This window comes from Triticum dicoccoides, chromosome 4A, assembly GCF_002162155.2.
Source record: "Triticum dicoccoides isolate Atlit2015 ecotype Zavitan chromosome 4A, WEW_v2.0, whole genome shotgun sequence".
Classification (NCBI taxonomy): Eukaryota; Viridiplantae; Streptophyta; class Magnoliopsida; order Poales; family Poaceae; genus Triticum; species Triticum dicoccoides.
Genome location: NC_041386.1, coordinates 165424663 through 165448188, shown reverse-complemented (window position 1 = coordinate 165448188; position 23526 = coordinate 165424663). Strand labels below are relative to the sequence as shown.

The window sequence follows — 23526 nt, the reverse complement described above, 5'->3', positions numbered from 1 at the left end:
GAAAAAAACAGAATCGAGAAAAAAGCCTGACTTTACTATAACTTAATTTGTCTCTGTTATTTAACGTGACAATCTACTTAGCGTACTGGTTGGCAGAGGGTATGCCGGGGTACATGAGCTCGTGAGTTCCATTCCTCTCATACCTCTCATACCACCACGCAGTGACAAGTGGACCCCATGTCAAGGAGAGATTTATATATATCCGCAAAAAAGGAGAGATTTATTCCTCACAAGCAGGCCCAGACGTGCTGATGAGGAGCTTCTACAATCAAACAAGAGCAGGGTGTATCTGTAAAAAGAACATGCACACAGCACACGTAGCACCGTGTTGTTCCAGTCACTAATAGTGGGCCATAGCAACGTTGGCATGCCACGTAAGCATAATATGTGTCTAGAGATGGATGAAGTGACCGTATTTGCACGCGGGGACAAGTTGAATGACCACAATTTCGTATTTTCAAAGTTTTAGCACTAAACTGAATATGAAGCGCAAGTTCTATGATTTCTGGTGATATTACCTCTAAAAGAAGAGGAGAAGAGAACAAATGCCAGCTCGTTTCGCCTTTTGCCTTTCGGCTCCATCCTCCCTCGTGGACAGTGGCCAGAGCCAGGCTACGGGCACACGCCTCCCTCTACACGTCGTGTTCCCACCAGCAGGCACACACGCGCATACGCATCTTTCTCATCTGCCGCAGGACGGCAGGAGGCACCGCCCCGCACCAGCACCTGCTCATCATCTTCGAAGCTTCTCTCCTCCTCTCCACCCCACTCCACGACCAGCTAGTGCCGACCTCCTCCGCAGCGCCAATCCGACGCGGCCGCCGCGAGCCCGAGATCCCGTGCCCAACGCTCCCTCTTCGAGGCCAAGCCAGGTAATTCTCTTCCCTCCCCTCCCCTGGATTGCTCTGGGCGGTTTCTCCGCGTTGATTAGGCCAATTGCGGTGGGTCTGCCGCTGGGGTGGGTGAATTGGGTGTTACTTGTGTGCTCCATGGCCGCTGCGAGGCAAAACTTGGATCTTCGGTGTTTCCGTGGGGGTTTCTCTTTTGTTTGCCTTGTTAGTACGCTCTCAAGATCAGTTCCTTTTCTTCCTCCGCGTTATGGTGTCAATGGAGAACCTGTAGATGGATGGTTCGACGTGATGGGGCCGTGAATTGGGTGGGTGGTCGCAATGGGCTGACAGAGTTAATTTTACTACTTATTTGCTGGCCGGATTGGTAAAGCTCAAGCTTTTTCCTTCTTATATGCGTCTTCTTTATTGCTCCACAACTCAATTGAGCTCGTTTAGTCCAAGAGGGTTGGTTTAATCCAAGACGTGCTGATCCTTCTAAATAATTTGGACGTGCCTGGAATTAACTTATATTTGAGTTCGGTCTCGTGCTGTTTGAGAATCCCATAACGCCTAATCTGCTGCTTCACATGGCTTCTCCAAGATTGAGAGAATACACTTGGTTAGTTAAGGGATTTATGCGCTGGCTTGATACTGCATAAGTTAGGTTTCTGCTTGCTTCTATAAGCTTTTTGCCGAGACAATCGAGGAATTTGCTCTGTGTGTTCTCTTTAATTGGTTTATTGAGGATTTAGGGGGAAAATCACATATTCTTGAAATGCATCCTGTCTGGTCGTTTAAGTGGAGTTGGTCATGGTTTCGTTGTATATACTATATCGTTATGGACTAGGGAAGCAGCGTTCTAGTTGATGCAGGATCGTATGAGGTTAATTGCTGGTTTTGTTCCCAGCATCTGAGTTCAGTTTCTGTATTTCTATTTGGAGTTTCTCAGTGCTGATGAGAAGAGATAAAATTTTGGGACAGATTTGAGCAGGCTAGTTTTAGTGGAAGTGAATTTGTGTGCTGTACCCAAAGTGCTTGCCTGTGAGTGACGCATACCGAGCTTTTGTAGAATATTTAGTATATACAGTGGCGATCAAAATTTATATTTCCTTTTGAATAGACTGAATCTAATTGGTATGCACGACTGCTGATGAAACGTTGGGTTATCTTTCTTGTCAGCTAAGTAAACGTTCGGATATTATCTAATCGTAAATTACTTAATATGTGGAAATGCAGGTACGAAGTTGCACTGTCTGTGCATTGTTTTACATAAAAACATCTCTCTGCCATAAGAGCTTTGATCTGCAGTGCATGGCTCTGATTTTGCTGTTCTTCTAAAATTTGCTCAGCATCAAGAGTGACACACATTAAAATGGGGTCTACACGAGCAACGAGTGAAGATGACAAGGCTCTTGTCTTGTGCCAGGAAAGAAAACGTTATGTGAAAGAAGCACTTGATGGGAGATGTGCATTTGCAGCCGCTCACTTTGCGTATATTCAGTCGCTGAGGCACACAGGATTTGCTCTGAGAAAATTTGTAGAACCTGAAGTGCCAACAGACTCTTCATTATACACATCAACATCTGCAACACCAGAGCCTCCTGGCATGAGGCATAGATCGATGAACCTCTCCCCATCTGTATCACATCCGGCCAGCGACTCCTTCTCCCCAGCTCCGTCCCCGTTATCTTCCGGGCGTTTCCATGTCAATCATATGAAAGCCGGGAGGAACCCAGTGAGGACTGTTGAGGAAAAGGTGCCTGTTCCTGTAACAGCAACTCTGGAGACTTCATCCTCAGTTCCCATTCAAACTGTACATGATCTGGATGATAGTTCTACATTTGAAGCTCCTCCAGGGACACCACCATGGGACTACTTTGGCCTTTTTCAACCTGTTGAGAGCCAGTTGTCATTTCGTGATGAGAAGGAATCTGGTCATGATTTTGAAAATGCTGATGATATTAGGCGCCTTCGGGAGAAGGAAGGAATTCCAGAGCTTGAGGAGGAATTGGAGAAGTCGCATGCTCATGCTGGTGATGTTAGGCTCTCGCAACAGGAGAAAACTCTAGATGTCAGAGATGGGGAGCAATCTACTATGAGTGGAAGGGAGGATGATTTTGCAGACTCAGAAGATGATTTTGAGAACCCATCTTCTGAACCTTTAGTGCGGATGTTCAAGAACCGCAATGATACACCTGTTGAAAATATTGTAACAGATCAGTCACCTGCACATCTTGCTGCAGATAAGGTTGTCTCAGAAAATTTGGTAGATAAGGTTGCCTTGGAAAATATTGCAGATAAGGTTGCCTTGGAAAATATTCATTCCAAAACGGAGGAGCCGAAAAGTGACAACAAGGTACTTGAGCCAAAAAGTGACAATAGGGTACTTGACATTAGCATGTATGAAACTGATGAAACCCCTGTGACGAGCCCTGTGAAAGAAGTGGTATCTTCGGTTGCCGCTCATTCTATAAACGGGAAATCGAAGGAACCTTTTCGTGATGTTAGAAACGGGGTAAAGGACCTGTCTACATCCATGAAAGAAGTTGAAATCTTATTTATCAAGGCATCTGATTCTGGCAAAGAAGTCCCGAGGATGCTTGAAGCGGATAAAGTCAATTTCCGCCCTTTGCTAACCGAAGAAAGAGGTCAGAACTCAATTAATTAGATTACTGTTCTGTAATATTTTGATGGAGCTTTGCTTCAAAACAAATGATAGAAAGGTTCTGCATGCAACACTGCAGAACTCATGATGTGAAACTATAACAATATTACTTGTACCCATGACCATTATTACTTGCTGTTCCTCTCTTTCTAGTTTTTAGAACTTGGGTTAACTTAAGTAATTATAATGCAGCACGTGGATTAAAGGCACCAGGCTTTTTTGCAACACTCTTTGCTTGCTGCAGGGAGGAAGTCCCTGTTCCTCAGCGTAAGTTTTTTCTAACTCTCAGTGACAGTCTTCCTTCCATTTTCCAGCACACAATTCTAGTTCCTGTGATTACATCGTATGATGTCATTTGCATGTTATTTCTTCCATGATCTTCCGTTGAAGCGGCTTATTTTTCTACGTACCAGAAAATGATATGTTCCATGTAGATATGTTTTACTTTTCACGGTTTCCTGTATAGAGCTTGACCATTGATTATCCTAACATGTTAGTATAACTGTGTGAATATCATTGGTGAAGTCAAAAAATTCTGAATACAAGGGCATGTCTACAGTTTATGTGACCAACATATGTTTTTTCTTTATGTGCAAAGCTTTTGCACTTTCTCTAAATAGAATCTTTATTATTTCATCTGTTATCCTGTTGTAAATGGTAGGGAGGGATAAATATCTTGTGCTTTATTGCAGCTCCACCACAAGCCGACGTGAAGCATCTTACCTGGCATAGATCAGTGTCTTCGCACTCTTCGTCATCAAGGAATCCTCTTGGGGCAGCATCGAAAGTTGATGTCGATGGTCTCACTGGAAATATCTTTAGTGGTGTATACATGAATTCTGGCAGTCACGCTTCCACACTAGATAGATTGTATGCATGGGAGAGAAAGCTCTGTGATGAAGTCAAGGTAAAAACTTATTTGGCCGGTCCTTTACGAGATACTCTTTTTTTCTTAATCTGTTTTAGCCACTGTTTTAAACTAGATATGCGTTGCTAGAAATTTTTATAGCAATGAAATTATCAGAGGTAAAATCAGAATATATGAGAATAATACCACACCACATTTTCGTCATATGAATGATAGCAAACCTAGAGGTAAATAGATGGTGGATGCATGTTATATTGTCTGACATTCAAGTTCAATTATTTTTTGCTGAAAAAATAAAAAATAAAAATTGATTATATGGAGACTTGCATGTGGTGGAAACTGCAAGGGTTGCATCCACATGATGATGTAGATGGCTTTCATGTGCATTTTAAATGCGATCACTTGCTTATGAAAAAATAAAAATAAGAATTGATGAAGTGGAGGACTTGCATGTGGTGGAAAGTGGAAGATTTACATATGCTTGATGATGTGGATGGCTTGCATGCCCATTTAAATGGGATCACTTACTTAGATATATAGGATATCACGTAGTAGAGGCTTATCAATATATCTGCAGAAGTATGTAGTAATTTTTTTTGAAATAAAATGACGCAAATTGCACTGGGATTATAATGATGTTCTTTTATCTCAAGCTTGGAGTATTGATTAAAAATGGAAGATGAAACAATGTGCAACAAACAGAGCCTGAAATATATTTATATTGAATGTTGGTACACATGATATGCCCACTTGAATATGCATTTAGCAGTTTGTGCCATTCCTATTTTCTGTGTTTGAATTATTTGTACTATTATTCCTGAATAAATGACACATCTGTATGTCCTTTTGCCTTGAGTCTGTGAATTGGTTGACACCTCCATACTTTCTTGCCTTTTTTCTTTAAATGACCTCTCCATGTCTTTTCACCATATTTAGTGTTTCTGTAAATGCTAACCTTTGTATTGCCTTCAGGCTAGCAGTACAATTTGCAGGCAGTATGATGAAAAATGTAGGTACCTGAGAAACCAGGAATCAAGAGGAGAAAGCCACATGAGTATTGATAGAACCCGTGCTGTTGTGAAGGATTTGTACTCCAGAATTTGTGTGGCCATTCAGAGAATTGACATGATTTCCAAGAACATAGAGGATCTGAGGGACAAAGAGCTTCAACCGCAGCTTGAAGAATTAATTGGAAGGTATTGGTTTTCCATTTATTTTGTACGTAACTACATACATATTGCAATTCAATAGGCATTTTCTGGAATGGTCTTAGTTTATCATTTGCTCTTGGTTAAAATATTCACATTTTTTGCAGCTTAACTCGCATGTGGGAAACAATGCTCGAGTGTCACCGGCATCAACATGAGATTATTAAGCTAGTATCCAACAGTGGCGGTATAAAGGTCTTAATTCGGTCGGAATCACAGTTCCAAGCAACTCTACTCCTTCAGGTTGAACTAAAGTCACTATTTTCAAACTTCCAGAGATGGATAGTATCCCATAGATCTTACTTGAATAGCCTACAGTCATGGTTACTGAAGTGTGTGAAATCACTAAGGACGAAGAAAAAATCTAGAAAGAAGAAAGATACCGATTTTCAAATAACAAATTTTGCTGTTGCACCCATATTTACAATCTGTGAGCAATGGATTAAGTTACTGGATGAGTTGCCAATCGAAGACTTGGAAGGTGGTATTAAAGGTCTCCTTGCAGATATAAACCATTGTATGCCTCGTCAAGAGAAGAGGCGTGGTGGTTCAAGGTCTACATTTGCAATACCTAATGGAGGGTTGAATGATGAAATGAGGGGAATCCATAGAAACGACGCTCATACGGATTTACAGTCGAGCCTGGAGAGCTTCCTAGGGAAGCTTGAATTCTTCTCAGATGTTTCAGTGCACAAATATGGCGAACTCAAGAAAAAAATTAATACGGCAAAGGAGAAATATGAGGAGGCAAATCGGTTGCACTAATTTCTGGAGTGAATCATAATATAGCTCAAAAGTCATCTGAGATGGATAAATAAACCGTCCATTGTGTACATTTGTTCATCGAACTAATAGGCACAAATCACTGCCATCATATTTTGCGAGCTCATGATAGTCTAGGGGGACAGGCATGGGGGTAAATATGTAGATATCCGGCCTTGTGGCTAATGCCACTCGACCTTAATCTGGGATGTAAATGTGAGGTGTAGGTAAATTAAAGTGTAAGATGGGGGATACAAGATGTATATTTGTGCTGGGGTATATCAGTATATGATATGAGGTTTCCTGTTCTTCATGTTGGCACCTGGGCATAAGCTTGGACTTTTCATTCAGTGTTTTGTATCTATGATTGCAATTCCATTCTCGTGTTGTTTAGGTCTTATTTAGGCTGGTACGATGTTTCTTATTTTGAACTTATTGTACAGTATTTATTTGAGAGTAACGCTCGCCAGAGAAGAGTAAACTGGATCAAACTCAGTAAGAAAGAAAGGAAAGAAACCAATAGACCAGCACGGCAAGCTAGCTCAGAGCTTCCTAGGCACAGCCTCTTGAGCCAGGCGACGCAACAGGTTGCCGTCTAATGGCGCGCGCACTCCGTTGGCGGTGGGGACCGAGTGCCGGCAAATTTGCTCAAATGGGATGAAGCCAAGTTTGGTCATCTTCAACCCAAGGCTATGTTCAGCACTTCTCCCCTTTTCTCCAGGAGTAGCAGGCTGCGCTCGAGTTATCTTGAATGGACATCTTAAGACCATCCAATGTTTGCCACCATTAGTTTCCATATGACAGCGAGAAAAAATAGTTCCCAAATCATCACACGTTGCCAACCTTTGCCCTGAAAACACATTTGATTTCGTAAGGGTCATGTAGTGTACACCATAGTGAAGCAGAGTAGAATATTTTTAACACTGATTTCTTGTTGCCACTTAGCCACCGCAGTTGATTCAAAATCAAAGCCTAAACGATCATAAAAATTAGATTATATTCCAAAATTGGTGAGGTACCACACGCTCAAACAATAAAATGGTGCACAAACTCAGCTCAGTACAAAGCAGTTCCAATATTTCGGTGTTTTGAAGATTATCACTGTCAATAGTCCGTTGTTGGCCAGAAGCCATTAATGAAACATGAACCCCCGGCGGAATGACCAACTTCCACACGGCTGGGTTTGCACAAGGATTGCTCCCCCATTGTTTTTTTTAAAACAAGGGGAAGGAACCAGAAAGTCCTGAAACTGCTGCATTTGGAAGTGATAATACACTACAACTAGCATGTAGCGCGCGGCGGCACGTCACACCATACTAATTGATGTGCAATGTTTTATTTTTTGAAGTTTTAAGTGTTTGTTCTAGAATTTGTTTGACAACATAGTCATTCATATATAGATAGCATACATTAAGTCGATGCACGCAACGTAATTCGAGAATACATAATAGTCCATTCGTTCCTAAATGTAGGACCGCAATAAGTACCTGACGTGCGGTGGCTTGGAACTTGGCCCGAACGCTCCATGACCACATATTGCGCCACGTCTACTCTCTCTAGTAAAAGAAAGGAAGCACAATGGGTGTTGCTCTATTTCTTATTAGTGAGGTATTCTTCTTCATTTCAGTATTTGCGGGAGTCCCCTCTAGGAAGAGATGCTTTTCAAAGGCCGTACGCTACTGTTGAATGGCCAAATAGGGATTAAAACAGAGTAAATAACTAGAGTATCCCGTCGTAGTGGTAGCTGCATTTACGCGACCGGGTCTTGCATGCATGCATAAGTGACAAAATTGCTGACAACAGCGGGAATCTTTTGGGTTTTCAGTTTTTGAAATATTTTATCTTTTAAATGGAAAATCCGATTGAAAAACCATTTTCACCATAATCCGTCGCGACGAGATCTTCGAAACTAGATCTCATATCGACATGTTTCGACGATTTTTTTGGGTTAAAAGTTGCCATGTCTATTGCTCATAAATTGCCATGGTATTTACACTAAAGTTGCCATGATATGTTTCAACTACTTTTTCTTGTATGTTTAAAGTAAAATTTGACATGTTACAAAAATAATTTAAAAACTAAACTTGCCATGGTGAATTACTAAAATTGCCATGATCCATGAAATAATTTTGACATTGTTCACAATTAAAAAGGAAATCCATCATCAATTACTTTAAAAATGCATGGTCAATGACTCAAATTTGCCATGAATCATACACTAAAATTGCCATGGTGAATTACATAAATTTACCATGATACATGCACTAAAATTTGCCATGGTTCATACAAAAAATAATTTTCATTGTCAAAATACTAAAATTTCCATGATCAAAATGCTAAAATTGCCATGATCTATAAACTAGATATCCAACGATGAATTGCTAAAAATTGTCATGACCCATGAATTAAATTTGCCGTGGTTAATTACTAAAAATTGCCATGATCAATTAATAACATTTTCCGTCAAAAGTAGTTGAAATACAATGGTAGCTTTAAAATCTAGAAGAAAAAAATAGATGAAACATATCATGACAACTTTAGTGTAAACACTATGACAATTTCAGCGTAAAAATCATGGCAACTTTTGGGCAAAAAAAATTTGTCGAAACATATCAATATGGGATTGAGTTTTGAAGATCTCGTCGAGACGAATTTAATGATGAAAATTGATTTTTTTAATCAGACTTTTATTTAGGAGATAAAACATTTTTAAGTCTAAAAAACCAAAAAGATTCCCCTGATGTCATCTATTTGATGTGGCCAAATGGATGATAATAGATTTGTACCATGTTGCTTCGTGGCATACATGTGACACTCATCATTTGGGTAAATATAAGCCCTTTTAGAGATTTCAATGCAGACTACATACAGAGCAAAATGAGTGAATCTATACTCTAAAATAAGTTTATATATCCATATGTAGTCTGTATTGGAATATCTAAAAAGCCTTATATTTAGAAACAGAGGGAGTAGCTTAGTAGTCCAGAAAGTACTAAGTTTTTACTTTCCACTCAGAGCTGAAGGTGGATACTCTGGTTGGGTTCATTGCAGTGATAATAGTGGTAGAGGGCTGAAGCTAGTTGCTCTGCTCTACTTTTTGTGACCCGTTTCCTGTGTAAATGATAGGTGAGTTGCCGTTAGGAGCACTTCCTGGTTGATGACGAATTGTCAAGATGGGAGAGAAATTGGCGGCAAATTTTCTTCAAACACCGCACTCCAATTGATACATTTAGATTGGGCACAAATCATGCACTCGATTGATTTTGCTTTGTTTGCCAATGCAGAGAGTTATGCTATACAACTTGCCCCAAGGATTCCAAAACACTGCATAAAATAGGTTAAAATATTTGGTCCCGCATGTCATTTTCTGACAGCCTAGATGTGATGCAGAATGCACATCTATCCAAATGAGAAATGCACTTTTCTTACCATCATAGAACAAATGAAATGGTAAAACATATACCATACGAACAACATCACGAGAACTTGTTGTTCAAGGCAATCTCCTTAAATTAATTTGAAAATGTTTCAAACATAATATAGATTCACTGATGAAGGTACCTACACAACAGCGTAACATGACGCCAGGCTGATTCATCATAAAAGGCACCTATATCTCATTATTTTTTTACCAAGTTGAGGGAACATGTGAGTTCAAATTATTCACCAGTCTTAGTACTGTTACTCATGAGTAGTGATGTTGCACTGAGCAATGATGTTTCAAAACATTGAATTGTGTATCTCCAAGCAAAGAATAAACTGGAACCTTGTAAGTAAAATAAAGGTTAATATACACCCATACTATAAGCTGATTTGCTTGTTATGTAATCCCAATACCTAAGAGCATCACCATGACGCATTGTTTATTCACAACAAAAATTGGGTAGTGCTTCAAAAACAACCACATAGGGTTGATTTATAGGAGGCATTTGTTGAGGAGCTAGATTGAGAACCTTAATATGTTCTTCAAAGCAAACTTTTTGGCTAGTTCTTCAAAAAACAACCACATAGGGTTGATTTATAGGAGGCATTTGTTGAGGAGATGGATTGAGAGCCTTAATCTTGTTTGCTTCCCGAAGTTGATCTTCTGTGATATCAAAATAATATGTCTGAGTATTCTTAATAGTAGATCTAAATGCATATTAGCAGGAAGATATAGATAAAAGGAAACCGAAGCAAGTACTTGGGTCAAGAGGAGGTATGTTCTTGGCCAAAATTTTGTTCATCTCAAACATGTAAGTGGAAATGAAAGATGATGTGGAGGTCATCATTGCGTATGAAGTTCCCAATAACAATCTGAAGTTCAGGTGAAATTTTACAATCTTTTCTTAAGCCACCAGGCCAAACTCTTTTCTGCTTACGGCATTGGAAGAAAATCATAAACATACCATACCAATCGGTTTACATATATGTCTTAATTCCATAACTAGAATTACAATGTCCATATAAGAACAAAATATAGGTGATGTTATGGATGCAGGAACCACTGCATGGATCCAAAATTTTGGTGTGAACTAATAATGCACAAGAAACCTTTCTCTCGTACTAAGCGCTACCACTATATGAAAAAACCAAAAGTGCAGCTTCCTGTTGTAACGCCCTCGATGCGGCTATATCTCCCACGTGTCGAAGCATGACTTAGAGGCATAACCGCATTGAAAGCAATGTCGCAAGTGAGGTAATCTTCACACAACCCATGTAATACATAAGGGAAAGAGATACATAGTTGGCTTACAATCGCCACTTCACATTACATGAATAAAGCATTACATCATCCAAATACAATCAGGGCCCGACTATGGAGCCAAAATAAAAGAAGAACCCCAAATGCGACACAGATCCCCGATCGACCCCAACTGGGCTCCACTACTGATCAACTAGAACGAAACAACACAAAGGACAAGATCTTCATAGAGCTCCTCCATGAGCTTTGTTGCGTCACCTGCTCGGTAACATTGGCATCTGCAAACTGGTTTTGAAAGTATCTGTGAGCCACGGGGACTCAGCAATCTCGCACCCTCGCGATCAAGACTATTTAAGCTTATGGGTAAGGTAAAGGTATGAGGTGGAGCTGCAGCAAGCGACTAGCATATATGGTGGCTAACATATTCGCAAAAGAGAGCGAGAAGAGAAGGCAAAAGCACGGTCGATGAACTATGATCAAGAAGTGATCCTAAAACAACCTACGTCAAGCATAACTCCAACAACCGTGTTCACTTCCCGGACTCCACCGGAAAGAGACCATCACGGTTACACACGCGGTTGATGTATTTTAATTAAGTTAAGGTTCAAGTTATCTACAACCGGACGTTAACAAATTCCCATCTGCCAATAACCGCGGGCACGGCTTTTGAAAGTTCAAATCCCTGCAGGGGTGTCCCAACTTAGCCCATGACAAGCTCTCACGGTCAACGAAGGATATTCCTTCTAGCGGGAAGACCCGATCAGACTCGGAATCCCGGTTACAAAACATTTCGACAATGGTAAAACAAGTCCAGCAAGACCACCCGTTGTGCCGACAAATCCCGATAGGAGCTGCACATATCTCGTTCTCAGGGCACACCGGATAAGCTAAGCGTACAGGAGCCGACGTAACCCAAGTTGCCAAGGGATGGCCCTACACGGTGCTCTGGGTTGGACCAATACTCAGAGGAGCACTGGCCCGGGGGTTTAAATAAAGATGACCCTTGAGTCTGCAGAACCCAAGGGAAAGAAAAGGCTAGGAGGCGAATGGTAAAACCAACGCTGGGCCTTGCTGGAGGAGTTTTATTCAAGGCGAACTATCAAGGGGTTCCCATTATTACCCAACCGCGTAAGGAACGCAAAATCCGGGAACATAACACCGATATGACGGAAACTAGGGCGACAAGAGTGGAACAAAACACCAGGCATAAGGCCGAGCCTTCCACCCTTTACCAAGTATATAGATGCATTAATTAAATAAGATATATAGTGATATCCCAACAAGTAAACAATGTTCCAACAAGGAACAACATCTCCATGTTCCAACAAGGAACAACATCTCCATGTTCCAACAAGGAACAAACTTCAATCTTCACCTGCAACTAACAATGCTATAAGAGGGGCTGAGCAAAGCAGTAACATAGCCAAACAACGGTTTGCTAGGACAAGGTGGGTTAGAGGCTTGGTTCAACAATATGGGAGGCATGATAAGCAAGTGGTAGCAGCATAGGCATGGCAAAAGAGCGAGCAACTAGCAAGCAAAGATAGAAGTGATTTCAAGGGTATGGTCATCTTGCCTGAGATCCCGCAAGGAAGAAGAACGAGTCCATGAAGAAGACAAACGGACGTAGTCGAACGGGTCCTCACAAACACGACGTTACCGGAACCAACCCGAAGAAGCAAACACCGGAAACAAGCACACAACATAGTAAACAACCACCACATAAGCATGGCACGATGCGCAAACAAGTATGATGCATGTCCGGTTTAATGAGGCATGGCATGGCAAAGTGCACAAACAACCCTACAAATTAAGTGGAGCTCAATATGCAACTCCGTTGCATATTGACGAAACACCACGTGACTTATTTTGTTCGATTTTGTTTATGTACTCAACAATATTAAATGTTATTAGCATGGCAAGAGGTGAAGCATAATAAAAACTACCTATCTAGGCAAGTTTAAATGAGTCCGGAACAACAATACAACAAGTCAGGACTATCCTCATGAGCATTTTATAGATTTGGTACTTTTCTGCCCTAAACACAATTTTAGAGTTATTAAACATGCAAAACAAGCACACCATGTTAAACTAGGCATTTTCCACCCCATTTAAATATAAAATTTATTAAATTCGGAGTTACGGTTATTTAGTTATGAAATAAAGCATTTTAACATGGCATAGGAGCAAACTTACGCAAACAACATTTTAAGCATTTTAAACATGGATGAAAATGACATATTATGAAACTAGAAATAATTCTAAGCAACTTCCATATTAAGTTTGTTTTAATCCGATGCACGGTTTGTGAGTTATTATATGCATGTTGTCTAGGGACTTTTTTGTAAAACAACAATTTTCTGGAAAAAAATAGACAAATTCGTAGAACAGGAAAAAAAAACTATACTGGGCTGAATCTAAGGAGAGGCCCAGTAAGGCAATAGGCGCAACATAACTATCAGACGCACAGGCACAGAATAGCGGAGGGGCTGGGCTATGCTCACATCGGGCCATGGGCCGAAAGTGGAGAAGCAACTGGGCCGGATCTGGTGACAAGAAGACGTTGCTGGGCCTTGGGCACCGCTGGGCCTCGCGCAGCGGTCAACGCACGCAGGCGATGCGCGGGGTGTCAAGGCAGAGGCGCCATCCTCCTCTGCCCAAGCCGCTGCCGCATCGATGCAGCGAAGGAGACCCGCGGCTGGAGGGGCTTGGCACGGCGGAACGTCGCGGGGATGACCGGATCCAGGGCAGGGAGGCTCGACGGGAAGCAGGGGTGGCTGAAACTACGCGAGGACGGCGTTCTCCGGTGAGGCGCCAGATCCGGCGGCTGCGAGGGAGCTCCTGGGGCTGTCCATGGTGGCCTGCGAATTTTATGGAGAAGAGAGACCACATGTGAGAGAGGAAACTAGAGGGAACGAGAGAAGAAGGAAAGGAGAAGCAGCGAGTGGGTGCGGGGTCCGGCCTGATGGAGGTGGTCGCCGGCGGGGACGCGGGTGCAGCTCCGGCAAGGTTGCTGCAGGGCCGGACGAGCTGAGGTGGTCGGGGCCTCGCGAGCTGCTCGGGGTGAGGAGGTGGGCGCTGGGAGATACGGTTGGATGGATGGATCGATGGAATGCACTGGTTGCGCGAGGGGATCGAGGAGGATCGGGCGAGGCGATCCCGAGGTGGGATGCGACCCGATGGCGGCGGTGGAGGGACAAAGTTCCTAATTTTTAGGGTTGGACTAATACATTTATAGCATGTGGATATTTGGGTAGGGGCTAATCCGTCCCTCCAATAATATCGAGCGGTCGAGAAAAAAATATGTTGGGAAGTCCAATTAATAAAATGGAGACGTTTTGTAGATGTTTGGGGATGATCCGGACACAACGGAAATGACTGTCCGGGTCGGGTTCGGGACAACTTCCGGACGCGCGCGAGGGGTTCGATGCACTGTGCAGAGAGGGTTTCGGGGCCTGGCGGTTGACAGCGGACTGTGCAGAAAGCTTCAGGCTGAGAAAAGAGAAGAGAGAAGGCCCGACGACTGTTTCCGGAGACCGAAAACGTCCGACGTTAGACCGGCTATAATGCCGCTATAGTTTGACGGTTGGGCTATCAAACAAACTCCGAATGCGATGAAACTTGACAGGCGGTCTATCTACACTATAATAAGACCACACGTCAACTCTCATCCCATTCTGAGAACATCTTACGGCCACTTATAAAATACTGTTTCGGACATGCCGCGGGCGCGTGCAAGTGTGTCTGGGCTCAGAACGGACAACGGAAAGAACGAGGAGACCGGGACGGATGCAAGTTTTAAAACATGATGATGCAATGCGGATGAAGACATGGCAAGATGCAACACGCAAGCAAAAGACATGGCAACGTCGGCGAATAACTGGACGACACCTGGCACATCGGTCTCGGGGCGTCACAACACTCCACCACTACGAGAGGATCTCGTCCCGAGATCTAGAATGGCACCGGAGGGACAACGGAAAAGAAAGAGAAGAGGTAAAACTAAGTTGCTCCTTGACAAATGAGTGAAAACCACGAACCTTGAAAAGGTTAAACCATTTCGAGAAAAGAATACAACGGAGATAAATGAAGTTGAAAGCACTCCGGTAGGGAAGAGGAAACAAGGAATCACAAATTCGGACAGCACTTCGGTTGAAAAGAGATGAAAGACTTGATAAAATGAAAGAGCTTGAGCAAAGGGGCACAACACTCCGGTTAAAACAAGATAGGGAAGGAATAAGAATGATATAATTTGGACAGCACTCCGCCTGTAAATGGAAGGAATTAAACTTGACAAGATGAGAGGATACTTGAAAAAAAAGGACACGACACTCCGGTTAAAAGGATAAGCACGAACAGAACATGGTCCTGACAATCCGAGATGATGAGTGAAAAGAGCAACACCTCAATGCCTCCGGATGAAAGAATCAAAGGTAGATCATCGGAACAAAAGAGCGGAGAAGAAAATAACAACTCCTACCACAATTGAACTTGTAAAGCACCGTTGCAAGAAAAGGATTGCACGGGGTTGTTGGGGAAATAACAACGAAGAGGATAAGCTTGTAGTGGGCTTATGGAGAACATCTCAAGAACTTGAGGTGAAATTCTGCCACTAATGAAAACAATATTGGATTGATAAGAACAAGAAGACGAGGAACTTGTTCATCGGAAGGATAAATAAGAACTTGGGTCATTTATGAGCACCATAAATAGCAAAATCCTTAGGGAAGGTTTTAGGTGAAACATAACCCAAGGTAACTCCAATGACGAGATTGATGGATTTAAAATACCTCATTCTTAATAATATGTGAATCATGAAACATGAACTCAAATTATCAAGAATGACATAATACTCCCTCGAATGATACGGTTGAAAGAATTGCACTTTAAAATGCAAGATAAAGAATACTTGAGCTCCTCTGAAAAGAATCTCGATGAACACTCCGAGAAGGAATTAAATCCTTGGTGAACCATCATGTAGAGCCTCCATGAAGAATTCCGGTAACAAAAAGGATGATCACACGAGAGGAAAGAGAAGTTGATAATATAAGGTGAAGCCTTGGAATGATTAAATGGAGCTTCGTGATGAAATAGTTGAAAAAGGTTGGAACTCCGGGAAAAGAGAAGATGAACATTTGAGATCAAGAATTTGATGAGCCTCCGGAATAGGGAATTAATCATTTGGATGAAACAAGAATAAGAATTACATTATGCTTATCCTTCACCAATTAAATTGATGACAATCAACGGATTTGGTACACTACTTATTCTCGTATCAAGGATTAAGAGAGATATAACATAAACTTGGGAAGGTCTTCAATGAACCACCGGTAGGATTGGAACAACGAATAAATTGATAAGATAACGAAAGAAGAGGAATCTTGCACGAACCACCGTAAGAATTAAAATGAACGAAGAAAAGATAAAGAAACACCGGGAAGAATTAGCAAATAAATGAAGATGCTTGAGAGAAATTAGATCCATGAGAACGAAGAGATTACGAGCTGATTAGAGAATCCTTGATTTAAGCACCGGTATGATTTGGAGAATGAGAGCTAAAAGCTGAGAATGAATACTTCTGAGGTAATGGGCTCCGGATGATCAAACTGAAAAGACTCTTGAATTGCTCCGGATAGGTGAAAAGAATACTCACAATCAAAAGAATTATGAGAGGATGGAAGTAAGCTAGCATCATGAATCTTGAAGAGAATGGAGCAAGATTGATAGAAAAATCTTCTTCGGTCTTCCAATGCAGAGAAAGACGACGAGAAACACCACCATGAATTATTTAGACACTCCGAAATGAAGGTTGGAAAGGTTGAGCCAACGATGAAAAGAAATTGAGAGGTCTTGGAGGAACACATCTGACTGATGAAAATTCATTCTTACGTCAAACTTTGAAAAGAATTTAGGATAGCTCCGGGAAAATAAGAAGAGTCAGGTAAGATCCTAGGAAAAGACCTGTGGGTTAGGGCCCACTCAAAAGAAACACCGTTGAAATGATTTAAAAGAGAGGTTGCACCGGTTGAATTAAATGTCTTGAATGAGGTGACATCCTCGAAAGAGCTTGAAAGGATTGAGAATGGAAACGTATCTTCTGAGATATCTTGAGCACTCCGGAACAATAGGATAGCGAGAGGTGAACGATTAAGAATTGCACCGGCATGAGAAAACATTGAAAACAAGGAAAGGGATATGATCAACACCAAAAGCTTGAAGTGAATCCACCGGAGAAGAAAAAGAGCAAATAATGATGAACTTGAGGCTCCGTTAGTCTCTTCATGAGAATCACCGGATAAGAACATTGACGGAAAGGAATGGAGAGACTTCATAACCAATAAGATGGATACTTGATTAAGAAATCTGAGTCCTTGAAGAAAAACAAGGGAGGGAGGGTGGGAAAAACAAAGACAATTTGGAATGAATGAAACGAACACCATTGAGAAACTTAGAATTGATCTTGCGGATGTTGAAATGATTGGATCCACCTAAAGAGAGCCACACCGGTTGAACAGTATTTACATGACAATCTCGATTATCAAGAAGGATTAGTATTCACATCGGAGTATGAGAACACCGCTTAGGAACAGGTATGGAAACAACATTTGACTTCGAAGCAACTCGAATATCACAACTGAAAACAAAACAAAGGATTGGCTTGCAAAATAAGCCGGAACAAACATATGATAGAGATTTCGTCCGAAGTTTTCGTGGTGGGGCCTACACGGGCTCGATCGTACAGCACCATCATGTGCAAGGCAGTGCACATGACATACGAAGCGTCCCCGAGTCGGCATAGCCAAGGACTCTTTAAGACACAACGAGACCACTATAAAACCAACCGAGAATAGGCAGACCACTAGACGTCGAACCCCAATTTCATATCATACATCTGTCGAAAAGATGTCCTAAGAGCTACTTGAATTCCCACTTATAAACTCCCGAAACTTTCCGGTTATGCAATCAGGTGTTGGGGATACAGGGGAAGCATAATATCTCACCCAAAACTAACAAATCCTACATCCAGCTGTATCCATCCTTCAACACATAACCAAGAAACCTTTGAAAATCATCTACCTCAACCTTCGAAAAGCATCCGTTATACGAGTTATGGCAATACTCCCGAACTCCCGCCCCAGTACTGGGTGGCGTCGAGGTTATCTCACCAACAACTGCATAAAAGAGATTTTCGATGTCGGCGAACTAAACTCAGGTATTCCAGAACTGCAACGATAAAATTGTGACGACAACACCTCGGAGCTCAACTCCCCGGGACACTGCCACAACCCCTAAATGACAGGAGACACCAAGAACAATGTTCTCGTCACAAAACCATCGAAACGATTCCAAGATACCTGCGTGATCCTAAAAAAATAATTTAGTGAAATTTGAGAAGAGAAGAGTCAAAACTCTACGTCAGGATGCCTTACCAGAGCGATGATGAGACTGGGAAGTAAAAAGAATTCTTAAACTCTCCGATATATAATTCCTAAATGACTCAAAACATTTTTCTAGACTCAACTCGGCTGCTAAAAACGATCAAGCAATGGGGCTCCTAAGGTCGGGGAAGGCTCTAATACCAACTTGTAACGCCCTCGATGCGGCTATATCTCCCACGTGTCGAAGCACGACTTAGAGGCATAACCGCATTGAAAGCAATGTCGCAAGTGAGGTAATCTTCACACAACCCATGTAATACATAAAGGAAAGAGATACATAGTTGGCTTACAATCGCCACTTCACACAAATACATGAATAAAGCATTACATCATCCAAATACAATCAGGGCCCGACTACGGAGCCAAAATAAAAGAAGAACCCCAAATGCGACACAGATCCCCGATCGACCCCAACTGGGCTCCACTACTGATCAACTAGAACAAAACAACACAAAGGACAAGATCTTCATAGAGCTCCTCCTTGAGCTTGGTTGTGTCACCTGCTCGGTAACATCGGCACCCGCAAACTGGTTTTGAAAGTATCTGTGAGCCACGGGGACTCAGCAATCTCGCACCCTTGTGATCAAGACTATTTAAGCTTATGGGTAAGGTAAAGGTATGAGGTGGAGCTGCAGCAAGCGACTAGCATATATGGTGGCTAACATATTCGCAAAAGAGAGCGAGAAGAGAAGGCAAAAGCACGGTCGATGAACTATGATCAAGAAGTGATCCTAAAACAACCTACGTCAAGCATAACTCCAACAACCGTGTTCACTTCCCGAACTCCACCGGAAAGAGACCATCACGGTTACACACACGGTTGATGTATTTTAATTAAGTTAAGGTTCAAGTTATCTACAACCGGACGTTAACAAATTCCCATCTGCCCATAACCGCGGGCACGGCTTTCGAAAGTACAAATCCCTACAGGGGTGTCCCAACTTAGCCCATGACAAGCTCTCACGGTCAACGAAGGATATTCCTTCTAGCAGGAAGACCCGATCAGACTCGGAATCTCGGTTACAAAACATTTCAACAATGGTAAAACAAGTCCAGCAAGACCACCCGCTGTGCCGACAAATCCCGATAGGAGCTGCACATATCTCGTTCTCAGGGCACACCGGATAAGCTAAGCGTACAGGAGCCGACGTAACCCAAGCTGCCAAGGGATGGCCCTGCACGGTGCTCTGGGTTGGACCAACATTCAGAGGAGCACTGGCCCGGGGGTTTAAATAAAGATGACCCTTGAGTCTGCAGAACCCAAGGGAAAGAAAAGGCTAGGAGGCGAATGGTAAAACCAATGTTGGGCCTTGCTGGAGGAGTTTTATTTAAGGCGAACTGTCAAGGGGTTCCCATTATTACCCAACCGCGTAAGGAACGCAAAATCCGGGAACATAACACCGATATGACGGAAACTAGGGCGGCAAGAGTGGAACAAAACACCAGGCATAAGGCCGAGCCTTCCACCCTTTACCAAGTATATAGATGCATTAATTAAATAAGATATATAGTGATATCCCAACAAGTAAACAATGTTCCAACAAGGAACAACATCTCCATGTTCCAACAAGGAACAACATCTCCATGTTCCAACAAGGAACAAACTTCAATCTTCACCTGCAACTAACAACGCTATAAGAGGGGCTGAGCAAAGCAGTAACATAGCCAAACAATGGTTTGCTAGGACAAGGTGGGTTAGAGGCTTGGTTCAACAATATGGGAGGCATGATAAGCAAGTGGTAGCAGCATAGGCATGGCAAAAGAGCGAGCAACTAGCAAGCAAAGATAGAAGTGATTTCAAGGGTATGGTCATCTTGCCTGAGATCCCGCAAGGAAGAAGAACGAGTCCATGAAGAAGACAAACGGACGTAGTCGAACGGGTCCTCACAAACGCGACGTTACCGGAACCAACCCGAAGAAGCAAACACCGGAAAGAAGCACACAACATAGTAAACAGCCACCACATAAGCATGGCACGATGCGCAAACAAGTATGATGCATGTCCGGTTTAATGAGGCATGGCATGGCAAAGTGCACAAACAACCCTACAAATTAAGTGGAGCTCAATATGCAACTCCGTTGCATATTGACGAAACACCACGTGACTTATTTAGTTCGATCTTGTTTATGTACTCAACAATATTAAATGTTGTTAGCATGGCAAGAGGTGAAGCATAATAAAAACTACCTATCTAGGCAAGTTTAAATGAGGCCGGAACAACAATACAACAAGTCCGGAAAATCCTCACGAGCATTTTATAGATTTGGTACTGTTCTGCCCTAAACACAATTTTAGAGTTATTAAACATGCAAAACAAGCACACCATGTTAAACTAGGCATTTTTCCACCCCATTTACATATAAAGTTTATTAAATTCGGAGTTACGGTTATTTAGTTATGAAATAAAGCATTTTAACATGGCATACGAGCAAACTTACGCGAACAGCATTTTAAGCATTTTAAACATGGATGAAAATGACATATTATGAAACTAGAGAGAATTCTAAGCAACTTCCATATTAAGTTTGTTTTAATACGATGCACGGTTTGTGAGTTATTATATGCATGTTGTCTAGGGACTTTTCTGTAAAACAACAGTTTTCTGGAAAAAAAATAGAAAAATTCGTAGAACAGGAAAAAAACTATACTGGGCTGAATCAAAGAAGAGGCCCAGTAAGGCAATAGGCGCAACATAACTATCAGACGCACAGGCACAAAATAGCGGAGGGGCTGGGCTATGCTCACATCGGGCCATGGGCCGAAAGTGGAGAAGCGGCTGGGCCGGATCTGGTGACAAGAAGATGTTACTGGGCCTCGCGCAGCGGTCAACACACGCAGGCGACGCGCGGGGTGTTGAGGCAGAGGCGCCATCCTCCTCTGCCCGAGCTGCTGCCGCATCGATGCAGCGAAGGAGACCCGCGGCTGGAGGGGCTTGGCGCGGCGGAACGTCGCGGGGACGACCGGATCCAGGGCAGGGAGGCTCGACGGGAAGTAGGGGCGGCTAAAACTGCGCGAGGATGGCGTTCTCCGGTGAGGCGCCAGATCCGGCGGCTGCGAGGGAGCTCCTGGGGCTGTCCATGGTGGCCTGCGAATTTTATGGAGAAGAGAGACCACATGTGACAGAGGAAACTAGAGGGAACGAGAGAAGAAGGGAAGGAGAAGCAGCGAGTGGGTGCGGGGTCCGGCCTGATGGAGGTGGTCGCCGGCGGGGACGCGGGTGCAGCTCCGGCAAGGTTGCTGCAGGGCCGGACGAGCTGAGGTGGTCGGGGCCTCGCGAGCTGCTCGGGGTGAGGAGGTGGGCGCTGGGAGATACGGTTGGATGGATGGATCGATGGAATGCACTGGTTGCGCGAGGGGATCGAGGAGGATCGGGCGAGGCGATCCCGAGGTGGGATGTGACCCGATGGCGGCGGTGAAGGAACAAAGTTCCTAATTTTTAGGGTTGGACTAATACATTTATAGCATGTGGATATTTGGGTAGGGGCTAATCCGTCCCTCCAATAAAATCGAGCGGTCGAGAAAAAAATATGTTGGGAAGTCCAATTAACAAAATGGAGACGTTTTGTAGATGTTTGGGGATGATCCAGACACAACGGAAACGACTGTCCGGGTCGGGTTCGGGACAACTTCCGGACGCGCGCGAGGGGTTCGATGCACTGTGCAGAGAGGGTTTCGGGCCTGGCGGTTGACAGCGGACTCTGCAGAAAGCTTCAGGCTGAGAAAAGAGAAGAGAGAAGGCCCGACGACTGTTTCCGGAGACCGAAAACGTCCGACGTTAGACCGGCTATAATGCCGCTATAGTTTGACGGTTGGGCTATCAAACGAACTCCGAATGCGGTGAAACTTGACAAGCGGTCTATCTACACTATAATAAGACCACACGTCAACTCTCATCCCATTCCGAGAACATCTTCCAACCACTTATAAAATACTATATTGGACATGCCACGGGCGCGTGCAAGTGTGTCTGGGCTCAGAACGGACAATGGAAAGAACGAGGAGACCGGGACAGATGCAAGTTTTAAAACATGATGATGCAATGCGGATGAAGACATGGCAAGATGCAACACGCAAGCAAAAGACATGGCAACATCGGCGAATAACTGGACGACACCTGGCACATCGGTCTCGGGGCGTCACAACACTCCACCACTACGAGAGGATCTCGTCCCGAGATCTAGAATGGTACCGGAGGGACAACGGAAAAGAAAGAGAAGAGGTAAAACTAAGTTGCTCCTTGACAAACGAGTGAAAACCACGAACCTTGAAAATGTTAAACCATTTCGAGAAAAGAATACAACGGAGATAAATGAAGTTGAAAGCACTCCGGTAGGGAAGAGGAAACAAGGAATTACAAATTCGGACAGCACTTCGGTTGAAAAGAGATGAAAGACTTGATAAAATGAAAGAGCTTGAGCAAAGGGGCACAACACTCCGGTTAAAACAAGATAGGGAAGGAATAAGAATGATATAATTTGGACAGCACTCCACCTGTAAATGGAAGGAATTAAACTTGACAAGATGAGAGGATACTTGAAAAAAAGGACACGACACTCCGGTTAAAAGGATAAGCACGAGCAGAACATGGTCCTGACAATCCGAGATGATGAGTGAAAAGAGCAACACCTCAATGCCTCCGGATGAAAGAATCAAAGGTAGATCATCGGAACAAAAGAGCGGAGAAGAAAATAACAACTCCTACCACAATTGAACTTGTAAAGCACCGTTGCAAGAAAAGGATTGCACGGGGTTGTTGGGAAAACAACAACGAAGAGGACAAGCTTGTAGTGGGCTTATGGAGAACATCTCAAGAACTTGAGGTGAAATTCTGCCACTAACGAAAACAATATTGGATTGATAAGAACAAGAAGACGAGGAACTTGTTCATCGTAAGGATAAAGAAGAACTTGGGTCATTTATGAGCACCATAAATAGCAAAATCCTTAGGGAAGGCTTTAGGTGAAACATAACCCCGGGTAACTTCAATGACGAGATTGATGGATTTAAAATATCTCATTCTTAATAATATGTGAATCATGAAACATGAACTCAAATTATCAAGAATGACA

General features: G+C 42.9%; 1 protein-coding gene across 2 annotated transcripts; it reads left to right on the top strand.

The window, feature by feature from the left end:
• The first annotated feature begins 626 nt into the window (after positions 1-626).
• On the top strand, positions 627-6646 carry LOC119285552 (protein ROLLING AND ERECT LEAF 2-like). 2 transcript variants are annotated; one of them, XM_037564850.1, is made up of 6 exons: positions 627-872; positions 2180-3478; positions 3688-3762; positions 4188-4402; positions 5336-5559; positions 5679-6646. In XM_037564850.1, the coding sequence occupies exons 2-6, from the start codon at positions 2203-2205 to the stop codon at positions 6334-6336; spliced, it is 2448 nt and encodes an 815-aa protein (XP_037420747.1). In that variant the 5' UTR covers positions 627-872; positions 2180-2202; the 3' UTR covers positions 6337-6646. The 2 variants fall into 2 exon arrangements, with proteins under 2 accessions (XP_037420747.1, XP_037420746.1); XM_037564849.1 differs by having other exon boundaries at positions 2067-3478.
• The last annotated feature ends 16880 nt before the right edge of the window (positions 6647-23526 follow it).